This window comes from Rhinolophus sinicus, linkage group LG12 (genome assembly GCF_036562045.2).
Source record: "Rhinolophus sinicus isolate RSC01 linkage group LG12, ASM3656204v1, whole genome shotgun sequence".
Lineage (NCBI taxonomy): Eukaryota > Metazoa > Chordata > Mammalia > Chiroptera > Rhinolophidae > Rhinolophus > Rhinolophus sinicus.
Window position 1 is genome coordinate 31249537 of NC_133761.1, and position 23242 is coordinate 31272778.

General features: G+C 44.8%; 1 protein-coding gene across 8 annotated transcripts in view; it reads right to left on the minus strand.

Moving 5' to 3' along the window:
* VPS13B (vacuolar protein sorting 13 homolog B) overlaps positions 1–23242 on the minus strand; it is a 737914-nt gene that overhangs the window by 6836 nt on the left and 707836 nt on the right. For all 8 annotated transcript variants that reach the window (XM_074316465.1, XM_019757646.2, XM_019757649.2 and 5 more), the window contains exons 55-59: positions 20276–20394; positions 15539–16341; positions 11289–11465; positions 9105–9275; positions 1749–1925 (exon numbers count right to left, since the gene is read on the minus strand). In XM_074316465.1, coding sequence (XP_074172566.1) covers positions 1749–1925; positions 9105–9275; positions 11289–11465; positions 15539–16341; positions 20276–20394 — 1447 coding nt within the window. The remainder of the gene's footprint in view (positions 1–1748; positions 1926–9104; positions 9276–11288; positions 11466–15538; positions 16342–20275; positions 20395–23242) is intronic.

Consider the following 23242-nt stretch of genomic DNA (forward strand, 5'->3'; position numbering starts at 1 on the left):
TGCCTAGAGACAGTATTTAAGTGACTTAATCCAGCTGTTAAACATGAATCCATATCTATTTCTGAGTGCTCGTGGGGCCTCCGGTTTATGAAACGCTCTCTCCAGTGCCAACAGCAAATGAGGGCACAAGCAGCAGCCACGTAGGCCTCCAAGGAGACTCTCCAGACCCAAAGATGGTACAGCATGTGCGCTTTCTGAGGACTTGTAAATGTTTATAAATGAGGCACAGTCATTAGACTAAGAGTTAGTGGTTTATAAAACCTTCAGTGCAGTAATAAAAGTTTTACAAGGATGATGGAAACCAACAAGGCCATGTGAAGCTCTGTTCTGAGATGCTCTTACATAAGAGTTCCTCAGCCCTGGGAAATGCACAATGGTGTTTTCAAAACCAAAGGAATTTATGAAGTATGAGTTGACTTTCCCTCACTAGAGTCCAGAGCAAAAGGAATACTGTTTTTGTTAATGTGTAAGCATTTGATAAGGGAGTATTTAAAACTTTGTCCACTTAGAAGTTGCAGAAGTTCTTTTTGTCAGTTTCGCTGTGAGTGAAAATGTCATTCACAGAAGGAGAGACAGAAATAGAGAGGGAGGAGGCAGGGGAGAAGCGAAGAGGAACACATGTTCGTGTCTGTGTGGTCTCTTAGAGGAATCTCTCCGATGGTTGCCTGAGTGTGGGCATTCGTCTGCCGATCTCTTCCTTTCAGACAGCTTTTATGCCCTGATCTGGCTGCCTCTTGTTAGATGTACTGAGGTGCAGGATGTCTGCGGTGAAATGCCCCCTGCTGACTTTACGGCCAGATGCAGTGTGTTCACATGTCTGACAAATGAGAGCCCTCCTCGTTTGCTACACTAGCGAGGTGGCCTGCTTCACCACCAAAGTGACGGCACTGATTTTGGGTAAAAAGGAAACAATTCCAGTTACCTGTTTATTAAAAGTCACTTCCATGTGCTCTATCAAGAATGCAGAAAATAAGCATGGGAGGACGTGTTTCCTTGCCGCACACCCACCGCTCCATGTGCACAGCATGCATGGGGAGAGGCCCTGGCACTCTACCTCCAAGTGCAGGTAATACCATGAGCCAAAGTTCTCTACAACTGTCTGCCTGAGGAAAGGGCTCTCAGTTGCAGGTCATGTGCCTCTGCTGCCACTGGCGAGGAGACTTGGCCTGGCTGCAACGCAGCATGGAGTCTGCAGGTGAGAACGCTATGCCAAGCGTAAAGCTCTGTAGGCGTATGTGCGCACAGCCATGTACACACTCACACACACGAGTGTTCCCCTCTCTCTCTCATTGTCCAAATACAAATGCATTATAATTTAAAGATAGCTTTCTGTCTCAAATCTATTTTTCCTTTCAAATTGCTCACCAGAAAAAGCAATAATTCTATTCTCTGCTTCAGTATTTTCTATATATTGCCCTCAATCTCTAACTGGTTACTTTTCATTAAAGCCTATTTTATTAAATGTATTGTAAAAAGATTCTGTGACACGTACATATACTGAAATTAGTCATTGATTTTCCTGGTTCTGTAATTTTATTATAATTTATTATTAGTACAATTCTACTCTTCATGTAGATAAGCATAAGGAGGTGAGAAAGATAGCTATTTATCTACTTACGGGTTTATTCCTTTTATTTTTCATTCCTTTGCCATGTGTAGGGCTAGATTATCATAGGGAACCCTTGGTATAATAACACACATTAATCAGCGATGTCTGAGTTGGTCTGACGGGATTTCCACCGACTCACCGTAACCAGTCTGCGACACGAGCTCAGCGGCTCCTCCGATGGGTTTTGTGAACACCCCCATGATTCCTTTCCCCACGCCCGAGATTACACCCTTGGCCTTGTGTCCTGCTGAAGCATGAGCCTCGGAGGTCTTCTGGAAGTTCTGCATTGGCTGATCGACTATACCAGCAATTGCACCTGAAAAACAACAAAAGCCCCCAGTAAGGGCTAAGGCTTAAAATCCTGAGCAAAAGAAAACCTTCAATCTGGAACACAGTTTTATGTGGATTGAAAATGAAACCCCACCCTCATTATAAAGTTCTTTACATCTATTTACCAATTATCTAAGTACATTGAGGGCAGTTTAAGTTAGACATTTATTATCTTCATCAAAACACAATGTTCAGACTGGCTTTGATCCATAGTCAGGATCTGTGAAGTTCAGCTCAGAATTTAATAAACATGTCAACTATTCTATAGTGACACCCACATGCCTTTCTCCAGAAATCAGGCAACACGGTTTTTAGGGAAGAGAACTAACAATTCCTTAGGAGGAGAGTGAAGCTGCTCAGCCTAACGCGTTTTCAGTCAGTCAGGAGGGGAACTCACTGGAAGGGGCCAGCCCCTTTTCGTGTTCTCCCTTTTAATGAGAGCAATTATTGAACAATAACTTAATATATTAATAGTTATTTAATAAGAGTAATTGTTGATATAGTAATTATTATTTCTATTATAGTCATGTGCCACATAATGACATTTTGGTGAATGATGGAGCCCATAAATGACGGTGGGCCCCTAAGATTACAATGGAGTTTTTCAGCATTCCTACTGCTGTAGTGAAGTGCATTGGCGTTACTCAGTGTGTCTGTGGTGATGCTGGTGTAAAAGAACCTACTGCGTGCCAGTTGTATAAAAGTCCGTACGTACAATTATGTACAGTACATAATTCCTGACAATGATAATAAACAACTGTGTCACTGGTTTATGTATTTACTATACAGTAAGTCTCCACTTAAAGTCAAAGTTAGGTTCTGTGACTTTAAGCAAAATGACATATTAAGGAAACCAGTTTTACCGTAGGCTAATTGATATAAACAAGAGTTAAGTTCCTAGGGGACCTCATCAATGTTATAATGAAACAACTTTCTTTGAGGACCTTTTATCATTATTTTACCTTTTATCATCATTTTAGAGCGTACTCTTTCTACTTATAAAAAAACTTGCTGTGAAACTGTGCCGTGTCACACTGGCAGCAGCCTCAGACACCTTGTGTTTACTGTGTCTCTTGATTGTCATCGTTCTGTCTTGTGTGTGATTTATTCTCCTGTTGTTTTGTACAGTAACAGGCTGTACTGGCTGTAGCCTAGAGGCAGCAGGCTACACACGGCCTAGGGGTGCACATACTACCAGGTTTGTGTAAGAGCCCCTGATGTTTGCCCAATGAGCAAATGGCCTGCTGACGTAGCTCTCAGAATGCGTCCCCGTTCAGCTGAGCGTAAGGACACCACTAATCTGATCTGAGTGCTTACTATGTGCTGGGGACTGTGAAGAGCTTTCCTTGTATGAGATCGTTGATCTTCATAATCCTAGGAGTCAGGCATGGTTTTTATCCTCATTTCCCAGATAAGGCCGCTGAGACATGGAGAGGTTAAGGAGTTTTTCCTAAGGTCACACAGCTGTTCCGTACTTGAGGCAGGATTCTGAGTGCAGGGAGTCAGGGTTGCAGCCCAGCTCTTCCCCAGCAAGCTCTGCCCTTTGCCCGTCTTGGACAAACTCCTTCTCTCTCATTTCATCTGAGGTTTGGCCACTTACTCTTCACTTTAGAACAGCTACAAAACCCTGCTCTCACCAGTATCTGTTCTAATGGCTTTCCTGCGGGGTGGTTTGTCCTCCTTACTCTTACTTTGAGGGGCCAATGATGAAATCTAGTAAAGGCCTCACCAGTTCTGATTTTTTTTCTGCCCATGATGGAGTGGGGGGTTCCCTAACTCAGCAAAAGGTAAAAATTTCATTTTTCTTGACAGAATTCTTTGTTTTCAACTCAAACCTGCTAGGATTAATGAAAATGCACAGTCCCCCTGGTAGAAATTTAGTACATGTCAAATCCCATTATTCCAAATGCCACTAACTGAAAGTCTCCTGGGTAACCAGAGATTTCCAGGTCTCAGTTAATGACCTGCTAATTTCAAGCAATATTCCATTGAACAAAATCCAGAAAAACCAAAGGCCAGTTCCTTCAGGTCAATTATAAAGGGAATGTTCTTCAAGGATTCCATTCCTCTAAATTTTGACAGAGCCACTTAAGTTTACATATTGACAGATTAAGAATGACCTGAGGCGACAGGTCTGTTTCCCAGCCTAGACCAGTGCTTCTCAAACTTTCTAAAGAAATGATGCAGGAAGCAGAGGAAGCTGCTCACAGCTGGTGCCGGCCGCCCTGGCTATGGAGGGCTGAGGGATCACTGCGCCAGCGCCCCCCAGACACCCAACCCTGGCACTTGGGCTGGGGAGCTCGCCCCACATTTTCAGTGTGAGGAATCTGATGGTCTGCTCTCCACCTGTGAGTTTCGGGTGCAGAGCAGCTGGGAGGTATTCATGGAAACGGCACACTGAGCTAGTGGCTGCCATCAGTGCTGGGAGAGGGAAGATCCCCAGGGCCTGGTCCTCAAATCATTTCACAGCAGACAGTCAAAGTGAAAAGCATCACATCAAGGAATACAGCTCTTAGATTTCATTGTCTGATTTCTTTGCTAGGTCTCCATGCTGAAGAGTAGCAAAACGGGAATAAATATTATTGCCTGCATTTCTGAGAAAAACGTCTTTTCTCAAATGCAGATTTCTGTTAAGCCTATTAAAACTGAGTTGGGGGGCACGTGGTCGCTTTGCTGAGACTCTCCCACCTCCCTTTAATGTGCCAGGCCCAACCTGTACACGGGGCTTTCATGGCTGTGATTCTCATGCACACAGGGCTCCACCTTCTACCTGCCTGAGTGCAAACAGGTATCACAGTGAAACTATCCTTTGATCTTCCACTTTCTGCAGCCACCAGCCACAGTCAAGGCTCAGTTACTACGGCTTTGATAGATAAACTATTTGGGCAGCCTGAAAAGTGGAAAGCCTGCACCCCATGACAAGGTGTTAGATTCTGAGAGGTAGAGGAGAACCTCTCAGACATGCCGTCGCTCAGCACCTGATCCCGGAAGGGGGAAAGCTGGCACGTCACACACACCGACACCTCACTGGTCACCAGGTGCGAGGCGGAGAACAGAAAGGCAGTGAGAGACTGGCAGTCATTCCATGGTGCCTGCAGCCATGCCTCGGGAGGAGCAGCTTTTCGTAGGCCTTCAGAAGGTTCTCTTATTAGTATAATCCAGCTAAATCCTGCAACTGGTAAATTATTTACTGTCATATAGTCAAACTCTGCTTTAAGGCTTTAAGTAGTGGAAACTGATCCCCAAACTTGTCTGTTGGCATCAGGCCCATGGGGTGGGCGGCCACATGGAGACGGCTGTGATGTGATGAAGTGAGGCGAGGAAGGAAGCGTGCACCTCGCAGGGGAATGCCTATGGGCTCCATGTGTGCTGGCCAGGGCAGAAAGTGGGGAGCGCTTTCCTTTTCTAACCTTTAGCTGGAAGACGAGGGCTCTCTTCGAAGCAAGGGAACTAAAATGGCCTTCCCTCACCAGTTCTGGGACTTGCTCCCCAGTCTCAGGCAGAGAACACTGTCCCTGAGCTATGAGAGTCCCTGCCTGTGTGCTTATTTGGTGCTGTCCTTAGCACAGGGTGTCATTATATTTTGGGCACTGTGAAAATAAGTCACAATAGCAGAGGCGCAGGCCTAAACTGAGATGCCACTCCACGGCTCACCATTCCAGAGACGAATGAGGCCCACAGTGTATCAGGTATTCCAGCTTGAGTGCAGCTTGTTCTGACCAGAACAGATTAGGAAACTGAGAAGGACGTACTTCTGTTATTGCCCAACTCCCTGCTAACTGCAAACCAATCCGCTGACCGCTGACAGTGGTATCGGAGGGGCTACTCCTAAGTGCCGTGTTTTGGGTGCACAGCTGTTTGCTCACTCCCTTGAGGGAACATGTCCTGATTCATCTGGTAGAGGCCGATTTTGTTGGGATTCCAAATGGCATCCCAAGAGTGGCCGTGAAGACAGAGGGTGCGGCTGCTTGGAAATCCAGCAATGCTTCATAAGTCAGGCAGCAGCCCAAAAGAAGTGTGGGTCAGAGAAGCAAGTCCTGACATCCTGCCAATGGTATTCATGAGAGAGAAGTCACGTTTGGGAGGGAACGTGGAGTGGAACTGTGACACGGAGCTCACATTCTCTCTCAACACAGACTCCAGGGTGTAGTAGAAAGTGGGGTGTACGGGAAATGGATCTGGTAAATGTGGGCAAGCCTAATGCCAATTCTGCAGGCTACACAGAATTGTTCCAGAAGCCATTGTTTTCCGAAAACTGTGGTGGAGCTCATCCAAGAGCCTCAGCGGCATCTCTCTGCCAACTGACACTTCCTCGCTGACCTGAGGCGATGTGGCTGGGGATGGCAGCGAAAGACTTCCTTTGATTTTTCAAGGGCCTCATAACACTCCACAGTGTCTCCATGAGGGCGAAGCAGCATCAGGAAGGCCCCCCAACCCATAAACATTTGGGGGAAATGTGTTTTCCCCACCCTGGAACTTTCAATTGTTCAGTCTCCCCACATCCTGATTGTTTCCAGCTTGGCGCCCTCCGTGGTGGATGGCACGTAGAAAGGCCAGGCTCTCGTCCTAGCCAGAGGACTGACCTGGGCAGTCAGTTAACCTCACTCGTGCCTAGGGTTTGAAGATCAAATAACACGACACATGTGAAAATACTCTGTCAACCCTGATGTGTTCTTTAAATGTGTTTCTACTAACTGGGTCATTAATGTTTCTGTCTTGTAAAGGAAGAAACCGAGGAACCAGCATTTTGATTTCACTAACCATGGGTTTCAAACTATTATATGATAATAGCTCCAGCGTCAATTAGACACTTAATGCATTTGGCACTTTTAAACACCATTTCTGGTACTGGATTAAATGGAGACAAATCTATACTTTTCCCAGGTGTGGGGACTTCCTGACTCTTCTTCCTGCCACACATCAGGTAGTTCTGGGACGGAAGGTTCTGAGATAATGCACTGATTGTGTGTGCTACAGAGTTCTTAAACTCTTAGAGGAAAGGAAGCAGGTTTGAGCCAAACATGAGATGTGCACTGTGAACGAAAATGTCTGAGGAGCACAGATAGAGGCATCGTGCTGGGGCCCAGGGGCAGCCAGCGCCTGCAGGTACAACTGGCGTACAGTGAGGAGGATTTACGTCACCCCCAGAACTCCTAAGTTTTTGGAAATTATTAGGTTGGTGCAAAAGTAATTGCGGATTTTGCAATTATTTTTAACCTTTTAAACCACAATTACTTTTAACCAACAGAATACCAGAGATGTAGAACGACTCTGTGAGCCTGCTGCAGTTTCCTCAGATGAAATGATTCTCTTGCACGGAGGAGGATGCACACCACAGTACGACTACAGCAAAGATCAAAGCTTTACGACTTTCTACCCTGGTTAACAACAGGAGCTGAGCCCTGAAGGCGACATCACAAAGGCAAAACCCTGGCTTCTCAGATGATTCATTTCTACCATCAGGCACAATTTCACATAGTGGAAACTGGGTGGCGGGGATGGGCTTCTGGGTGGGAGGAGAACAGGTCAGTCAGCGTGGAAACAGTCACAAGCCAGCCGGCTCAGGCCTCCTCTGTGCGCCCCTGTAAGCTCCAAGCTCCAAGAAGAGCTTGGAGAGAGGGAAGGAAGCGCTTCTGCCCAGAGCAGAACACACAGAAGCCCACAATTCTTAGCAAAAAGAGGTCCCGCAACCCCAAACAATGACCTGAGGCCCCCAAGATCACCTCATTGTTACTTCCCGTGGTTACAACGACTTAACCCATTGGAGTGAAACTAAAGCAGAAAGGCTCCTGCCATTGCTCACGTGAAACTCTTTGCAATTCGGCAACGCTTACGGTAGGTACCTTTACTACCATAATGTAGTGTGACGGGTGCTGATTACCAAACTCCGGCCCTGTGCCTGGCACCCGGCTGACCAGCAGGACTCTTAATAATGGTGTCTCCAGTCCTAATTTACAAAAGAGAAACCCAGGTACAGAGAACATAAGGACTTGCCTGAGGTCTTTGTGAAGGGGCCTGGACACCTTAGCCTGGGCTGTGCCCCCGTCCCCTGACCACAACCCCCTTCTGCACAGCAGTCCCACTGCTTCGGGGCTGCTCCTTTACCCAGCACTTCCATCCCCAGGCCGTTAGCCTCCCCTTTTCCATGCATTATCAAATGACAGTGCCCCACACACTCAATGTTATGACTTAAATAATTTCTAGTAACTTAACCTGCACTTGTAACATCTTACTACTTCCTCTCAGAGCCTCAGCTGGCTGCGTGGTGAGTTGAGAGGCTATGTTTGGAACTGCAGACTGAGAGAGGACAAATCCTTTCAAGCTCATCTTTTCTGACCTTTGTTCCCTCTGCTTTGGGGCACTTTGATCTCTGTGAGATGCACACTCCTTCAGATGCTAGGCAGGCCTGCTGCCAAGCAACACAGTTTTAAATTCCTTTGCAAACAAATAAACAAAAGATATCCTTGAAAATCTTGCTCTGCAAAAGTTCAGCTCTGAAGCGTCCTTTTTATAGATTTTTCCAAAGCAACTTATTTTTCAAACATTTGCAATATTTGGAAATATCCATAGTAATCTTCACCTCTAACTATACCATCTGGCTGCTCAACAAACGATAATTACCCTGAGTCAGGCACTCTAAAAAAAACAAAAGGAAAAAGCAGGCTCCTCACTGAAGCTTACATGACAGTTGCAAGCTGCTCAAGTGCTTCTCACACAGAAGCAGGCGTCTGCAGTCTCTGTGGTAGTGAGAGGCCAGTGTTCCAGGTTGGCCTGTTACGTTAACAAGCAAACAGCTGTGTGCTGCTGTCCTTGTGCTGACACCCCCGTGCTCAGGGGGCCTCCAATGGGAGAACTGCAAGGAGGCCAGAGACACGTGCCATACTAGAGGCGAAGGAAGGCGGCGCCAGCGTTGGCACAGGTGAGCCTCGGATGGGACAGGAGGGCACCTGCGGTGGCCGCACCACGGTGTTGGCCGGGGTCCTGTTCCAGAGCGTCACAGACTCCAGGCAGGAGCCGGCCCAACTGCCATATCCTCTCTGAGCTCAGCTTTTTCTACACAAAGAATCTGCACTTCACCACCACCCCGAGTCCTGGGAGCGGCACCCCTTGGACAGCTGGCAGAGCCAGAGGGCAGACGTGAGCCATGGTCCCGGCAACCTCTTACCGAGCAGGCTGATGCCCAGCCGGGACAGGCCTTGTTGGAGCCCCTCGCCCAGGCTCTCCGGAAGCTGCCGCCGCCATTCCTCCTGCCGGTTGTAATGCTCCTCATCAAGCGAGAGCCGGTCCATGTTCCGGGCCAGGCTCGTGGCCAGGTTGGTGATGGAGGTGAGGGTACCTGAGGGCACAAGAACATGTGGTCACATACATGGTGGACCCCAGTGGAGTGGTCCCTGAAGGGCTGTGGGAGAGGAGACAGCGATGGGAGAAGCACATCTGTGTCTTCAGGACGTGCCTGGATGGTGAGTGAGGGCGGCCACCTCATGGGCAGTTTGAAGCAATGGCCTTAAGAAAATGAGATTAAGATTAACACTTGCTTATGAGGGTGATGGCGCTCCTCAAAAAGGATTGGATGAGAATCTCTGTTATCAGAGAAATGCCTAGAGTTTCATATGAAACTATCATTCACTATCTTTTGATAGTCAAGGCTTGGCTGAAACAGTTAGTTTTGAAGTCCTCATTAAGGCCCAGGTTTGAAGGTTAAAATTTGCCTGCTCTGAATTTAAAGGTTAAAGTTAGTTGCTGAATTTTAGACAGACTGTAAAGAAATATTTCCACTTTAGAACTAAAAATTATTACCTTCTTACTACTTCAGTCATACTAAAGGGAGACAGTCTGTAAGCTTTATCATTTGACATTCTGAGGAAATAATTATTGCGCCATAGAGAATATGTGCCATTTTTATGTTCAGGATGTTAACTGAAAAAAGTGAGGACAATAAAGGGAGTAAATCATGTAAAAGCCATGATTCCATCTGTTTGTTTCCTAAGAAAGGGCTATTTTAGCATCTTGCTCAAAACATTCATAATCCCCTTTAGCATAGATCTCAATGAGCAAAACTGAAAGATATCAATAGACACATTTTGGAAGCTAATGTATTAGCTCATCTGTTATGGATGTCTAGTTTCAAGAAGAAATGGAAGATGTTTTTGCAGCTGCATCTTTACCAGTAATCTGAAAAGAAAAAAAATCCATGTGCGCGCGTGCACACCCCATCAAACCAAATGGATTTTGCTAAGAGAGAGAGAGAACAAGTGTAAAACAACATTCAGTGCGTCAGCACACTAAAATTACTGATGGGGTTCAGTTTAGCAGGTGTTGGCTGTCCTATTTTAAAACAAAAACAACAGAACCTCAAAGATTTAAGTGTGAGGAGTAAGAAATCCACCTGTGACTCATCTGTGAGTTCCTGTAGCTCAGCTCACAGGCCTCCTGGATGGCGGGCCCAGGGGAGTGGTCCTGTCATTGTCCAGGGAATTGGGTTTACTGCTCCTGTTGTCCTCTTGCCAGCACTACCCCCTGTACCCTGCCCCGTCCCCCGCCCCGGATCATGGGTTCTCATATTTCAAGCACACGTCTTCTTTTGCGGCCTTCTAGAGACTTCTATAACCTGTCCTCTTGTAACAGAGTTGCAGCACTGTTGACAGTGAAAAGCGTCTTATAGAAGCTTTTTGCACTGTTTTCCCTGCCTCCTGCTGAGAAGAAAGGGGGACTCAGATGGCCCTTGTTAGTTCCCGAGTCACTGCCAACCTGACCAAAATATCGTCAAGCAAACACACGGTGAAACGAAAACATTCTCCTTGTACATGTAGGGCAGCAGTGTGGCTTCTGTGCCTGATGACCCATCTGGGCCACAAGATGGCACTGTTTACGTGGCCTGCTAGAGAAAAGTTGGCAGTTTGACTCCAGATCGGTTTCCATGTCAAAATGTATCCATATCCTTACAAAAGTTATGACAACTGTATCTACATTAAAAAAAAAAAACTATGATGAGGCAACACAGTGTAGGATTTCTGATGTTTAGCAGAAGTCCTGAACACCTTTAATATTTCTGTATTTATCACATGGAATAACAGTTGAGCCAATCCTTGTTTTCCCAATGGGAGGTTTAAAATTCTGAAGTTTCTGAAACATTTTCACACACTACACAGGCAAGCAATGATCTGTTTAAAACATAAGACGTTATACATGAGCTTTGTTACACATCCAACATTTCACAGCAAGCTAACACGCCAAACAAAGCGAGAGGCAAACTTAACGCATTTAAAACTTTAACACGTTCTTTAAAAATGAGAAAAGAAGACAGGAAGGAATGAAAATAGGCATTATTACAAGGAACCACAATAGCTACCTTTGGAAATGTGCTTTACAAATGATGTGGTCCCTCTGGAAACTCCACTCACAAAGGCTCCTGGGCCCCGGGTCAGCCCCTCGTACGGGAGCCTGAAGAAGTCAGAGATCCCGTTGCCGATGCTTCGCACCAGACTGGCCGGGCTGCCGAGGATTTCCAGGGATCCAACCACCCAGCCTGGAAGGGACCAAAGGGAACGGGTTACTGAAACCTTAAATACAGCACTTTCTATAATGGGGAAAAGTGACCCATTTTCCCTGCAATTCATTTTTCACACTAGAATTGAGAATGTAATAAGCTCCTTTGGAGCAAAATATGGGAAATAACTCATTCACTGTGAATTCAGATGTGGCAAACTTTCATACTTTATAAATCAAAGTGATCCTTTTGGCAGCCTCACAAATAACTTTAATATGACTTCCCAGCCGAGTCTCCCATAGTCCCACTGACAGGGACCCGTGTGCAGAGGATACACACTCCCACCCACCCAAGGAGAGGCGGTCCCTCAGGTTGCAGGTGTCTGCAGCCTGGGATGTCATCTGTACAAGCTCCTTGGGGCAGCAGAGACACTGGGACAAGGAGGAGAGGCATGGTCAGGGGAGGAGGCCACATGCTAAATGGGGTGTTACAAAGGGGATGCAAAGTTCTGACAAGGATGGAGGAGTTCTTCTGAATCTTTCCCAATCCTACCACGCTGAGTGCTTCCCTTTGGAGCGGAGCTGGAGCCAGAGAAATGTCTCCCCTTCGACCCTAGTTCCAGTTGTGTAAACTCGGTGACATGGACATACTGATGAGGTCAGAGAGAGAGGAGTGTTCCCTGGGAATGTCCCTGGGGGGGACCTTTGGATCTGGTTTCCTATTTGAGCTGGGGCTTGCCAGGAGCTGGCCTGCTCAGGGGCCTGACTGCTGTGCGCGCTGCCTCGTGGGAACGTGGCTGTGGTGTGGACTCAGGCAGTGGCTTGCCTTTGCCTTCCTCCCTGGGGTGGGGGCTTGGGGCTCTCGCCAGAGGTCTGGGGGTGCAGGCAAGGGCCAAGGGCTAAGGAGAGGAGCATTGTGAACAGACGACTTTCTCTGGGAACCCACTGACAAGCCTAGCCCATAGCTGAGAGGGCTCTGATGGGGAGGCCCTGGGACAGAACGCGAATGGGAGTCAATTCTCCTCATCAGCACGTTAAGTTCTTGGAGGACGGGCTGTGACAGGTCCCCAGTCAGTCACTGATCCCAGAGAGTGGGGAAGATGTGGGTGCAAAGCCCAGCCAGAGCCCTAAGGGGACCTAGCGCAGCCATTGTAGAGAGGGACATTCTCAAATTGTTCTGGGGAACACAGGAAGATAACACTAGGGTTTAGGTTAAAAGAGAGTATAATTTCCAGAAGATGAAGATTATAAATGAGAGAATCTACGGGTGTCAGGCATTTAGCTTATTTGATTCTCACAGGCAACAGTACCAGAAAAGTACTATTACTTCCCTTTACATAAATTCGGATTAGCTAATGACTGAGCCTCTCCCTGGGGTCAGGAAGTATATAGGCACAGGGAACAGAGAAGAATCAGACATGGAATTACCCTGACTCCACCATCTCCCAGGCAAGCAGGAAAAGGCGAAACTGGCTCAGAGACGAAGTCAATTGCTCATCCTCTCCCTGATGTTTAGACACATGGGCTGTGTTCCCAGCCCAGGTTTACCTGACTCCAAAACCCCTTCCCCCACTTTCTGGGAGCCCAGGCTGCAACAGCGAATAAGCAGGGTTCCATGGACGGCTGTGGAATACGTTTCCTTGGAGGGCCCTCTCTGGAGGTAAAGAAACGGCACATACCCTTTAGCCTGGAAGAGCTGTAAGCTTCTGCCTGGAGGCAGAAGGTTGGGCTAGAGACATCTTAATTCCCCTTCTCTCCAAAGATTCCACATTGAAATAAGGAAGAGGAGCTATTGCCAAGCAAAGATCCCTTTACAATGGGCCCCTGGAGGCCAGTGCAGGGGCACAGAGTGAGCAGAGACACCCAGCCTGCCATCTAGCGCCCCGGGGGAACACAAAGATTAGGGCCACTGCCTGATGGGGGGCTCTTTGTGGACCAGATCTACTTCTTAGTGACACCTGAACTGGCCAGAAAAGGGCAGAAAGTATCCCAGGGCACTCCTTCTTTAACTATTTTCCACCCAAAGCAAATATATCCCTAGCTTATTGCTTGGGAATTTTGTTGAGAAGGGTGTCTGTCTGGCTTTCTGTCAAACTGAGACTTGGGGGTAGAGAGGGCCCAGGAAATGATAAAGCCCACATTCTTCCCTTTAAATAGGCTTAGTTACTCATTTTTAATTACTGTTTCTTTATTTTTAAAACCTCTTCAAGGTGAACCCGCAAACTGCCCTGGAGATGAGATCAGGGTATTTCGACCACCCCACTCAGGAACCTTCTCATCCCGTGCAACGGGTGAACCCTGACCGGTGGGAGATGTTGACACAACCCGTCCACCCCCAGGCCAGCCCTCCCCCTTCTTTTACAAGAATGTTAGTACATTCCTTTTCAGACTCTTCTACCTGGGGGTTAGTAACCTCCTACCATCTTCCCATTTCCAACTCTTTCAATTACTGCTTTCTGCCAGATAATCTTCAGACTGTAAGTTTTTAGTGACAGAATTCCCAACAGGCTCTGAAAACTTGGCCCTCTGTATCAGAATCTTTTCTCAGCATGTAATGAGGTTGGGACTACAGTTTAGAGGATTTTTAGGTGGGTTACAAAAAATCCAAACAGAATGTTCTTGTGAAAGCTCATGAAAAACACAAAACAAAGAGAGATCATTTTTAGCACACAGGCTGCAGGGACATGGCTCCTTGGTGTTGCAGTTGGTGTTTCTCTGCCAGCTCATTACATAGATGGGTGCTCCCCTTACCTCCGCGTTATGTGGTGACATGTCGGGAGGCTTACTCTTTCCCAGGACCCAGATCGTAGCTGAGTAATCTACACGCCTGCTTTTCATGTTAAAAGCAAAACTTCCTGAAAGGGTAAGTTTCTGGAATTTTTTTATAAATATACCCATCTACCAAATTTGAAATGTTAACTGCTTATTTTAAAATGATTTCTCAGCAGGAGGGAAATATGTCTTTATTGTTGTGCAAGCTATCAAAACAACAGTTTGGGCAGGGCCCTTCCCTGATCTTGTCATTTTCAGTTAAGAGTTCTGGGCAGCCCTGTTAACTCTATGAATTTCATTATGGAGAAAATGTAATGTTACCAGTATGGCAACAGCATGGGTCACTGACTGCTTCAACGTTAATCTTCTACAGGACCACATTCAGCAAGTACAATGTCACAAAGGTTCTCTCCTTCCTTGCTTTCAGAAAGTAAGACTTCTGTGTTTTTTTCCCTAAGAGGGCCCTCAACCAACTCTGGCTAGTATTTGTTGCTTGAATTCATGGGAACATGAGGAGACAGATTATCAAAATGCAACTGCTTTACATTGAATTTCGGTCAGGAATGTGTACTTTGAAGGTGGTTGTTACAGAGGATGCTGAGACAACTTGGTCCCCAACACTCAAACTTCCGTGCACCATCCGCTCCCCACACAACATTTTGTACACATTTCCAAACCAGCCCCTGCAGACTTCTCCAGCTCAGGTGTGTGGAGGCTGAGACACCAACAGCCTTCTCTGTCTTCTGTCTAGACAGGCAGGGCTGTGCTGGGGAGGTAGAAGGCTCTTTATGCATCTTAGGAGCAAACAAATCCTCTGAATTTCTCACCTACAGCTATTCCTGAAGGGCTGTAATGAAGAAAGCTAACAACCTAGAACTAGATTCCTTTAGGGCCCAGAGGCTGAGGGCCTGGCTGCTTTTCCTGGCTGCACCAGTGCGCTCACATAGGGCCTTATACCTGCAATGAGCCAGAAGACTGTTAGCTAAATGGAATTACAATTATAAGTTATGTAACAGTGAATATAACAGCTATTATTGCTTCAGTGTTTATTAAGTGCCAAGCAAAATTCAGGACACTTTATAGACTTTCATTTTATCCTCTCAAAAATCTTAACCCATCTTATAGATGAGGAAAATGAGACTTGGGGAGGTGCATTAATTTGCCCAAGGCCTTAGAGCGAGCGGTGGCAGAATCTAGATTTCAACCCACTGCTGTCTGATTGCAAAGCCCATGCTTTCACCTCTCCCCATAGTGCCGCCCTCTGTCTGGAAGTTGGTAGGATACTACCCCAAAGCATCCCTTTTGCCCAGGTTCCAGCAGACCCTCAGCTTGTGTCCTCACCTGCTCTGAAAAGAGCCCCAGCGGCGTAGTGCATGGCCAGGGCTTGCACAAGCTGCCTGGCTGTGGTGAAGACCGGGCCTCTTTCAAACATGGAGAAGGAGAGCGGAGTATGGTCGGAAGCTATGTACAGCTTGAGGGAAGCATGGATACTGACGAGGAGGTTCACTGGCTGTATCACCAGTTTCCGTAACTTCACAGGATTCACCAAGGCCCTGGCGTGCTGTCTGACCTGCAAGGGCAACACCTGTTTGCCGCTTGAGAGTCTGGTGGGGGGACCATCCAGGTTGCTGTTAGGAAGGTAGGTCTCAAACAGTGTTTTGATGTAGTACACAAACGTATCCTCCACGTACAACCGAGCAGGCTTCACTTCAAAACTGCACTCGTTAATGTCAAAGAAGCTCTCGCTCTCAGTTAAGGTGAGGCAAAGCTTGATAAAACAGTTTTTCTTGTATTCTTCCAAATCTTCGCTGGATAGAGGAAGACTCTGCATTTTGGAACACTGAGTCGGTTCTGTCTTCTCTCCCTGGCAGACCAAGACAGCAAAGTGGAAATTGGACTTGTTATACAGCTGGTTGTCCAACTGCAGGTCCCCACAGTAGGCCTCCACGCAGTGCAGCTGACACAGTGCCGTGCTGGGCTCCTCCCCAGAGACGTGGCCAGCCGCTGGGGCCACGTGGAGAAAAACGTTGTCCAGCGTGAGTCTCAGAAGTTCACATGATGCTTTGTGGTGTGTAAGCTCATCAAACACTGCCAGGCTCAACTGAGCAATGAACATTTTAAACGTCACGATCTTCTCCGGAGTTCTAGAGGAGACAAGAAAAGGAAAACAACAGTCTGCTCCTGGTTGTCTTTTCAGTGATAGTGCCTTATTAAACACCTCCTGAGGTCCCAGCAGATTCTCATAAGGAACAAACAAGAAGTCAACTTTCAGTCCATGGTGTCTGGACAGAGTCAGTCATGCTCTAACAGTATCGGGAACAGCTCCCAATGGGACTATTCATGTCATGTTTCTTGTCATGTTTCTCTATGTTGCTCATATCAACACTGGATTTTTACTCCTAAATCCCTCTAGTCTTTGTGCACGAATCCTCTATCATCATCATCACAAGGCAGAAAGAAAATAACCAAGACTCCTTAAATTGAAAAGGTAAAGCAAACAGAAGAAAACTCACCATGAACTCCCACCACAAGGGCCCATCCACTAGCATCTTGGCCTGTGCGCTCTGCTCTCCCCACCGTTTCTAGAGCTCAGCTTCTCTATGTGCACTAAATCACTCTGCTCTCACCTCCTCAAGGTCATCGCTCATTTTCATCATTATTAGCAGCTTATAAACACGCTGTTTTTTCCTCCTGTCTTAAAAAACCTCTTGTAAATCCTACCTCCTCTAGCTACCACTCATTTTTATGATCCCTCGTACATAAAAACTCCAAAGCATTTTCTATACACATTGTCTGCCATTCCTCTCCTTCCATTCTCTTTTAACTTGCTCCACACAGGCTTCTGCCCCTGACCAGGGTAACAAAGCAACTCTCCTCAAGGCCACCAGTGACTTCTGCATGGCTAAATCAAATGATAGACTTTCAGTCTGGCTCACTTGACCTACAGTGACACTGACATTGTCAATAACTCCTGCTGGAAGTACTTTACGTGTCTTCTCTAGGACCTTCCACCTCTGGTCCCTAATCCTCAGACACCTATGTGACTCCCTCCTTTCCGCCCAGAAAGTTAAGGTGCCCAAGACCAAGCCCTACGTCTTCTCCATCTCCACTCACTCCCCTTGGAGATCTTGTTCAATCTCATGGTTGAGAAGTCATCTAAATGCTGACGATTTCCAAAGTCACACAGTTAGCCGTGAACCTCCCTGAACTCCCATCTTATATATGTAACTGCCTATCCACAGAGTCACTGTATGTCCAAAAGACACTCCACTTGTCACAAACTCTTGCTCCTACCCCCAAACCTACATATAGTCTTTCCCACCTCAGTTAATGACAACCACATTCTACCAGTTGCTTAGACCAAAAATTTTGGGCTCCTCCTTGATCTACTATTTTCAACCCTTCTCCAAAGCATCAGGGAAATCCCATGGGCTTTCCCTTAAAAGGATATCCAGAGACTGACCATTTCTTACCACTTCCAGTGATACCACTGTGGTGGAAAGCCATCAGCATCTCTAGTGTGAATAACTGTAATGATCCTGTGTGGTCTCCCAGCTTCCACCCTGGCTTCTGTACAGTCTGTGTCGACAAATCAGCTAAACCATCTTCTAAAAATTTAGGTCTGATCACGTAACTTCTCTACTCAAAATGCTCTAATGCCTTCCCCACTTTATTCAGGATTACAGCTGAGCCCTACCTGTGTCCCCTCCTTCTAGACTGCGCCTCTCTGCGCTCAGGCATGGCTACTTGCATGGCCACCCAGTCCACTGGGCCTGCACTGGCCTCTTCTCTGCTTCTCCAACATGCCAAGCACACTGCTTCAGACCTTTGAACTGGCTGCATTCTCTGTCTGGAAAGCTCTTCCCCCCAATAATCACACTAGTAATCCCCGTGCTGCTTTCAGGTCTTTGCTCAAATGCCAACTTTTTGGTGATGCTTAACTTGCACCAGTTTTTTAAAACTATGCTCTCTCTATCCTTACGCCCTGGCACTCCTAGTCTTTCTCACTAGGCTCTGTTTCTATACCTGCAGAATGCCAACCGTCTTTACATTTTATCATAGTAAAATAACTTTAGATTTATGATTACCATAACATTTTTTTATTATGTTTATTCTTTGTCCTCCTCTTCCTCAGCTATGAGAACGTGATTTCCCCAAGAGAAGAGATTTTGGTGTTTTTATTCACTGATGTATTGCTATCCCTAAAACAGCACCTGGCATCCAGTAAGCACTTGAAAAATATTTGTTGAATAAATGAATTAAGGAAGCACAAGTAAATAAATACCTGTGCCTTTCCTATTTCAACCACTGACCCAATGTATGGACTGCTGCTATTGTCATTAATAGTGCCCTACCAATGCCCTAGATAAAATGTTTCTGAAATTGTTCTATAGACTTGAAATTCTGTGTTATGCAACTTAAAATTTAGTCTCCAATTTTGTTATACTATTATATATTTTTTTTACTTGGGGAATATTGGGGAACAGTATGTTTCCCCAGGGTCCATCAGCTCCAAGTTGTTGTCCTTCAATCTAGTTGTGGAGGGTGCAGCTCCAAGTCCAGTTGCTGTTTTTGAACTGGCAACCTTGTTTTTGAGAGCTCATGCTCTAAGCAAGTGAGCCATCTGGCTGCCCCTATACTATTAATTTTGGTTTTCACAGATACTTCTGGACAAAGAAAACATTCTACCCACTCTTGTTTGAAATACTATAAATTCAAATTAATACTAATTTGGCAGTGTCCAAATTAATGAGCTCCTAACCATATATGAAAAGTAACTTTTTTAAAGAGAGGCTTAAATTAATGTATAAAAGTTGGTATCATTATTTAATATAAATGTTAAATTATTAATAATAATAAATCACTTTTTCTGATTATAAAATAAATTCTTAGTAGAAAAATCAAAATACAGAAAATTACTAAATAATCACTTATAACCCCATATCTATTAACAATTGTGATTCTTTTCTTTTCAGGCTTATTTCTAGGAATGTTTTCTCTCTCTCTCTCTCTCTCTCTCTCTCTCTCTCTTTCTCTGAGAGAGAATGTGTGTGCATATGTATTTATGTGTACAGATGTACACGAGACACATAACTAGGGTCATATTTATACATTCAATTTTATATTTTGTTTTCTCTATTTTATGCTTATCATATGAATTTTTCTATTCCACTAAAATCCTCTAAGCCTGTTTTCTGTGGCTATACCATTTATGGTGCATTTATGTATCATCTATTCCCCTACTGATGGGCATTTGTACTCTAAATATTTTGCCATTATAATTGGCAATGTGATAAATATCTCTCTGCATATGTCTTTGCCTGCTTCTCTAATTATTGCTTTAATTCTTAGGACTCTTAAATTTGGAATTTCCAAGCCAAAGGGATTTTAAAGCTCTTAATACATATTCCAGAAAATGGTAACAATTTACACTTCCACTAGTACTGTACATGATGGAATATAATTGTTAATTTGATAAGTAATATCTTATTCAAATGTGCATTTCTTTGATTACTTGTATTTCCTCTCCCTAGAATTTTCTGTTTATGTCTTTTGTTCTTACTTTATTTTTGGAAGGAGAATCTATCTTAATATTATACCTACTGCAGTATATGAGTTCTTTTACATTAAGGATATTAACTTCTTGGTTAATGTTTGCAAACCCTGATGGCAACATTCAGGTTCAAGGGGGGAAATTGGCTCTAAGAGGTGAATTTATTTTTGATGCAGCTCTAACTGCTAAGTCTAATTACTAATTACTAGGTTGCCATGTGGATACACAAGTATTAATTTGTATTTCATGCTAATGATAATGTATAATTTTAAGGTGCATGCTTAGTTTGTAAATCAGTTTGTTAAACTTATCATACAAGAAGTGGAAGGGGTACCCAAGTAAGATGATAGATTGCTACCTGTTTTAGGTATGATTTAATGTTAACTATATCCTGATGGATTACACAGTCATTTACCAAAAGCTTTAATGTACCTATAGGGTTGACAAAGAATGGTAAATAATAGGTTTACAACTTCCTAATGGGAAGCTTAGTACACTGCTACTGGGATAATAATTAAACCAACCTGTTGGTATTGGTTAAAATAGGTCCTGCTTTTCCTTCTGGGGCCACAGTGATGAAGAGCGTGCCGCACTGATGGACAATGTCCACATATACATAGCCAAAGCCAGTCAGGAACACAACCTGCAAAAAGAATATTCAAAACCTGATTAAAAGGAAATAAGAAACACTACTGAAATGGCTGACTTTAAATGTCTCAAGTTCTGATTCAATATCACAAACACTTTCTGGTTATATTTCTTTGTATCCAGGTGTACAGGCTATTCAGCTGACTTGAAATGAAAAAAAAAAAAAAAGAAAGAAAGAAAGAAAGATCAGATTCAGAATTTTCAATATCCACCTGTAAGGTTCATAGAAAAAAAGGAAAAAAAGATGGATGCCAGGGCAGGAGTGTCTTCATTCTCTGCTTCTTTGGAATTGGCAAATAACTCTGTAAGGGCTGGAGCCCAGCCATGGGTGAGCTTATGCGTGCGTGTGAATCTCTGGGAAAAAGAAAAAAACCTCTAAAACTCAGGACTTGACATGCAATATGCACAAAACTGTCAGGCTCTTGGCTGTTGACTTACTACCATGAGGAAGCTCTTCTGTGCTGGGGACACAAAAACCTACCCCCAAACCTACCAATAAGGCATGTCATCATCCACCCAAGGTCCTTCCCATGTAACACTTGTAACAACAACGTTAGATAATGCCATCTGCTCGGAGTCCAAATTAATTTTTCTGCTGTGAGAAGGTGGACTAAGACTTAAAAAGTTCTAGCTCAGAAGCCAGGTGCCAGGCCCGCAGAACAGATGTCCTTTCAGCCACAAATACCAGTGTTGCTTAAATGGATAAATATTTGAAAGCAGAGCAGAACTATTTGAAAAACAACCCCAAGAACATCATGTTCACAGCCAGCATTACCTGAATCAGGGGCAAGAAGCTCCTAATGTTTGGGAACATGGATTCTGATGATTTGCAACGTCAGTTCAGTCCAAGTCTGGGCCCTTACTGCTGTTAGGACAGCAAAGTAAGACAGACTGAAAACTTCTGGATAAAGGCACACAGCTAGGTGCCTGCTTGCCATGTAATGAATGTACTCTAATTTTGACCAAACGAAGCGTTAGCAGAAAGAGTGTACACAGAACCACAGGAGAGAGTCATAGATTCAAATTTGGAACTGACTTCAAGGTCACTGGGTTTTTTCCTCTCGTACAATAGCTCCTCCTTCAGAAATCCTGACCATCTTCAGCATTCAGGGCACCTGGATGTTGTCTCTGCCTCCTTCCTCTCCTCATCTCCTGCAGCCCAGTGGTCATGAGAGCTTCTGGCGCCACTGGCTCCCCCACTAGTGCCTCTTAGGCCCCGGCCCCTGCCTGCCCCTCGGCCCTCCCTGTGCCTAGAATATACTTTTCCCCATAAGGTACTTTCAAAGTCCTATGTATCTTTGCACATACAGCTTAAGGACACTTTATTTCATGAATGTATGCTCCAATTTTTCTATTCCTTTCCTCTGCGTGATACCTATACCTGCATTCCCATAGTACTTTGATCCTATTTCTATTCGATCACAAACAGTATTGCTTGTATTACAGTCACATGTTTACATACCTTAATTAATCACTAGATTGTCAACTCTTGAGGGCAGGAATTGAGTCAATTTGTATTCTCTATGGATGTGTTTCCCAATGGATTGCTTTGCAAAAATATTTGTTTCAAAAGACTATCCTGAATTTGCCCTATTTGTTCCAAGGTAAGAACTGAACTTGACAATGATAAAATTTGGAATATAACCAACTTAATAATGGCTCAGCTCACGAATCTAGAACAAACAGGCATTCTTTGAAAAACACATTTATAAAAGCATTATTTTATATGATATGTAAAGTAAGTCAATTATTTTTTCAGGCTTACAGGCATGGGATTATTCATTTGGCACAAACCTTTTTAAGGCCCGTGCTTCCATCTATGTTCTTTTTTCTCAATGACTGTCCATAACTTTAGTGCATTACCCCAGGGTTTCGGCAGAGTGTGAAAAACCAGAACTACCACCCCTCAAAGGAGGGAAGGAGGGGACCAGAAGAGGGAAAGAGTAATCTTCAGATACTATGAAATGAGAATACTTGTATTTTCTAAGATGGTAAAAATAAGGCAAGTTGATGGTTTCTGTTAACTGTGCAAGGGACTTTGAAAGCAAGCAAATTAACCTAAACTTTGAGGATACTTCTTTCTCTTCATATAGTTTTGCTGGGTGTTCCTGTCACTTATCATTAGAATGGAAGAAATACAGACTTTAATTCTTGGAGCCTATCCTTGTCTCTTTTCACATGGAGAGAAACAGCTCTCGATGCCAAGCCTTTGGTCGGCGCAGTTCTGGGGACTAGGGTGTTAGGTAACTTAGTGCCAGAGAAATCAGGCACCTATAAACAGGTCCCCCAGAAGTTTAAAATAAAACCTTTCTTTGGTCTGATGGTTTGATTATCCAGTCATTCAATCGATTATTTGATACTTAAAGAGTTCTTACAATGAGTCAGTAACTGTATTAGGCATCGAGAAGATCTAATCAAGTAGCTCACAGCTCAGTTTGTGAAAAAGCCAAGTGCACGAATAATGAGATAATAAATAACTAACAGTTCCAGAGCAGAGATGTCTGAAATGCTTCTTCCTCTCAGTGTATTAGCCATCATGGTTCCTGTATAAGTGGATGAGGACAATGGTTCTGTGCCCATTTTCTTCAGTGCTTATAAGCAGTGCCTGGTACTCAATAAAGATCTGAATGGACATCACCTCAATGTGACTTCTGTGACAGAGACTTCTAATGTCAACCCAGGCCGAGCCGCCCTCTCTGTCCAGGCATAGAGCAGGATTATACACCTCGCCCTCTTGCAGTTAGGTATGGCCATGTGACGAGTACTGGCCAATGGGTTAAAGACAGAACTGACATGTGTTATTTCTGAGCCAAAGCATAAAAGAGCCAGCCTTCTTCCCCTGC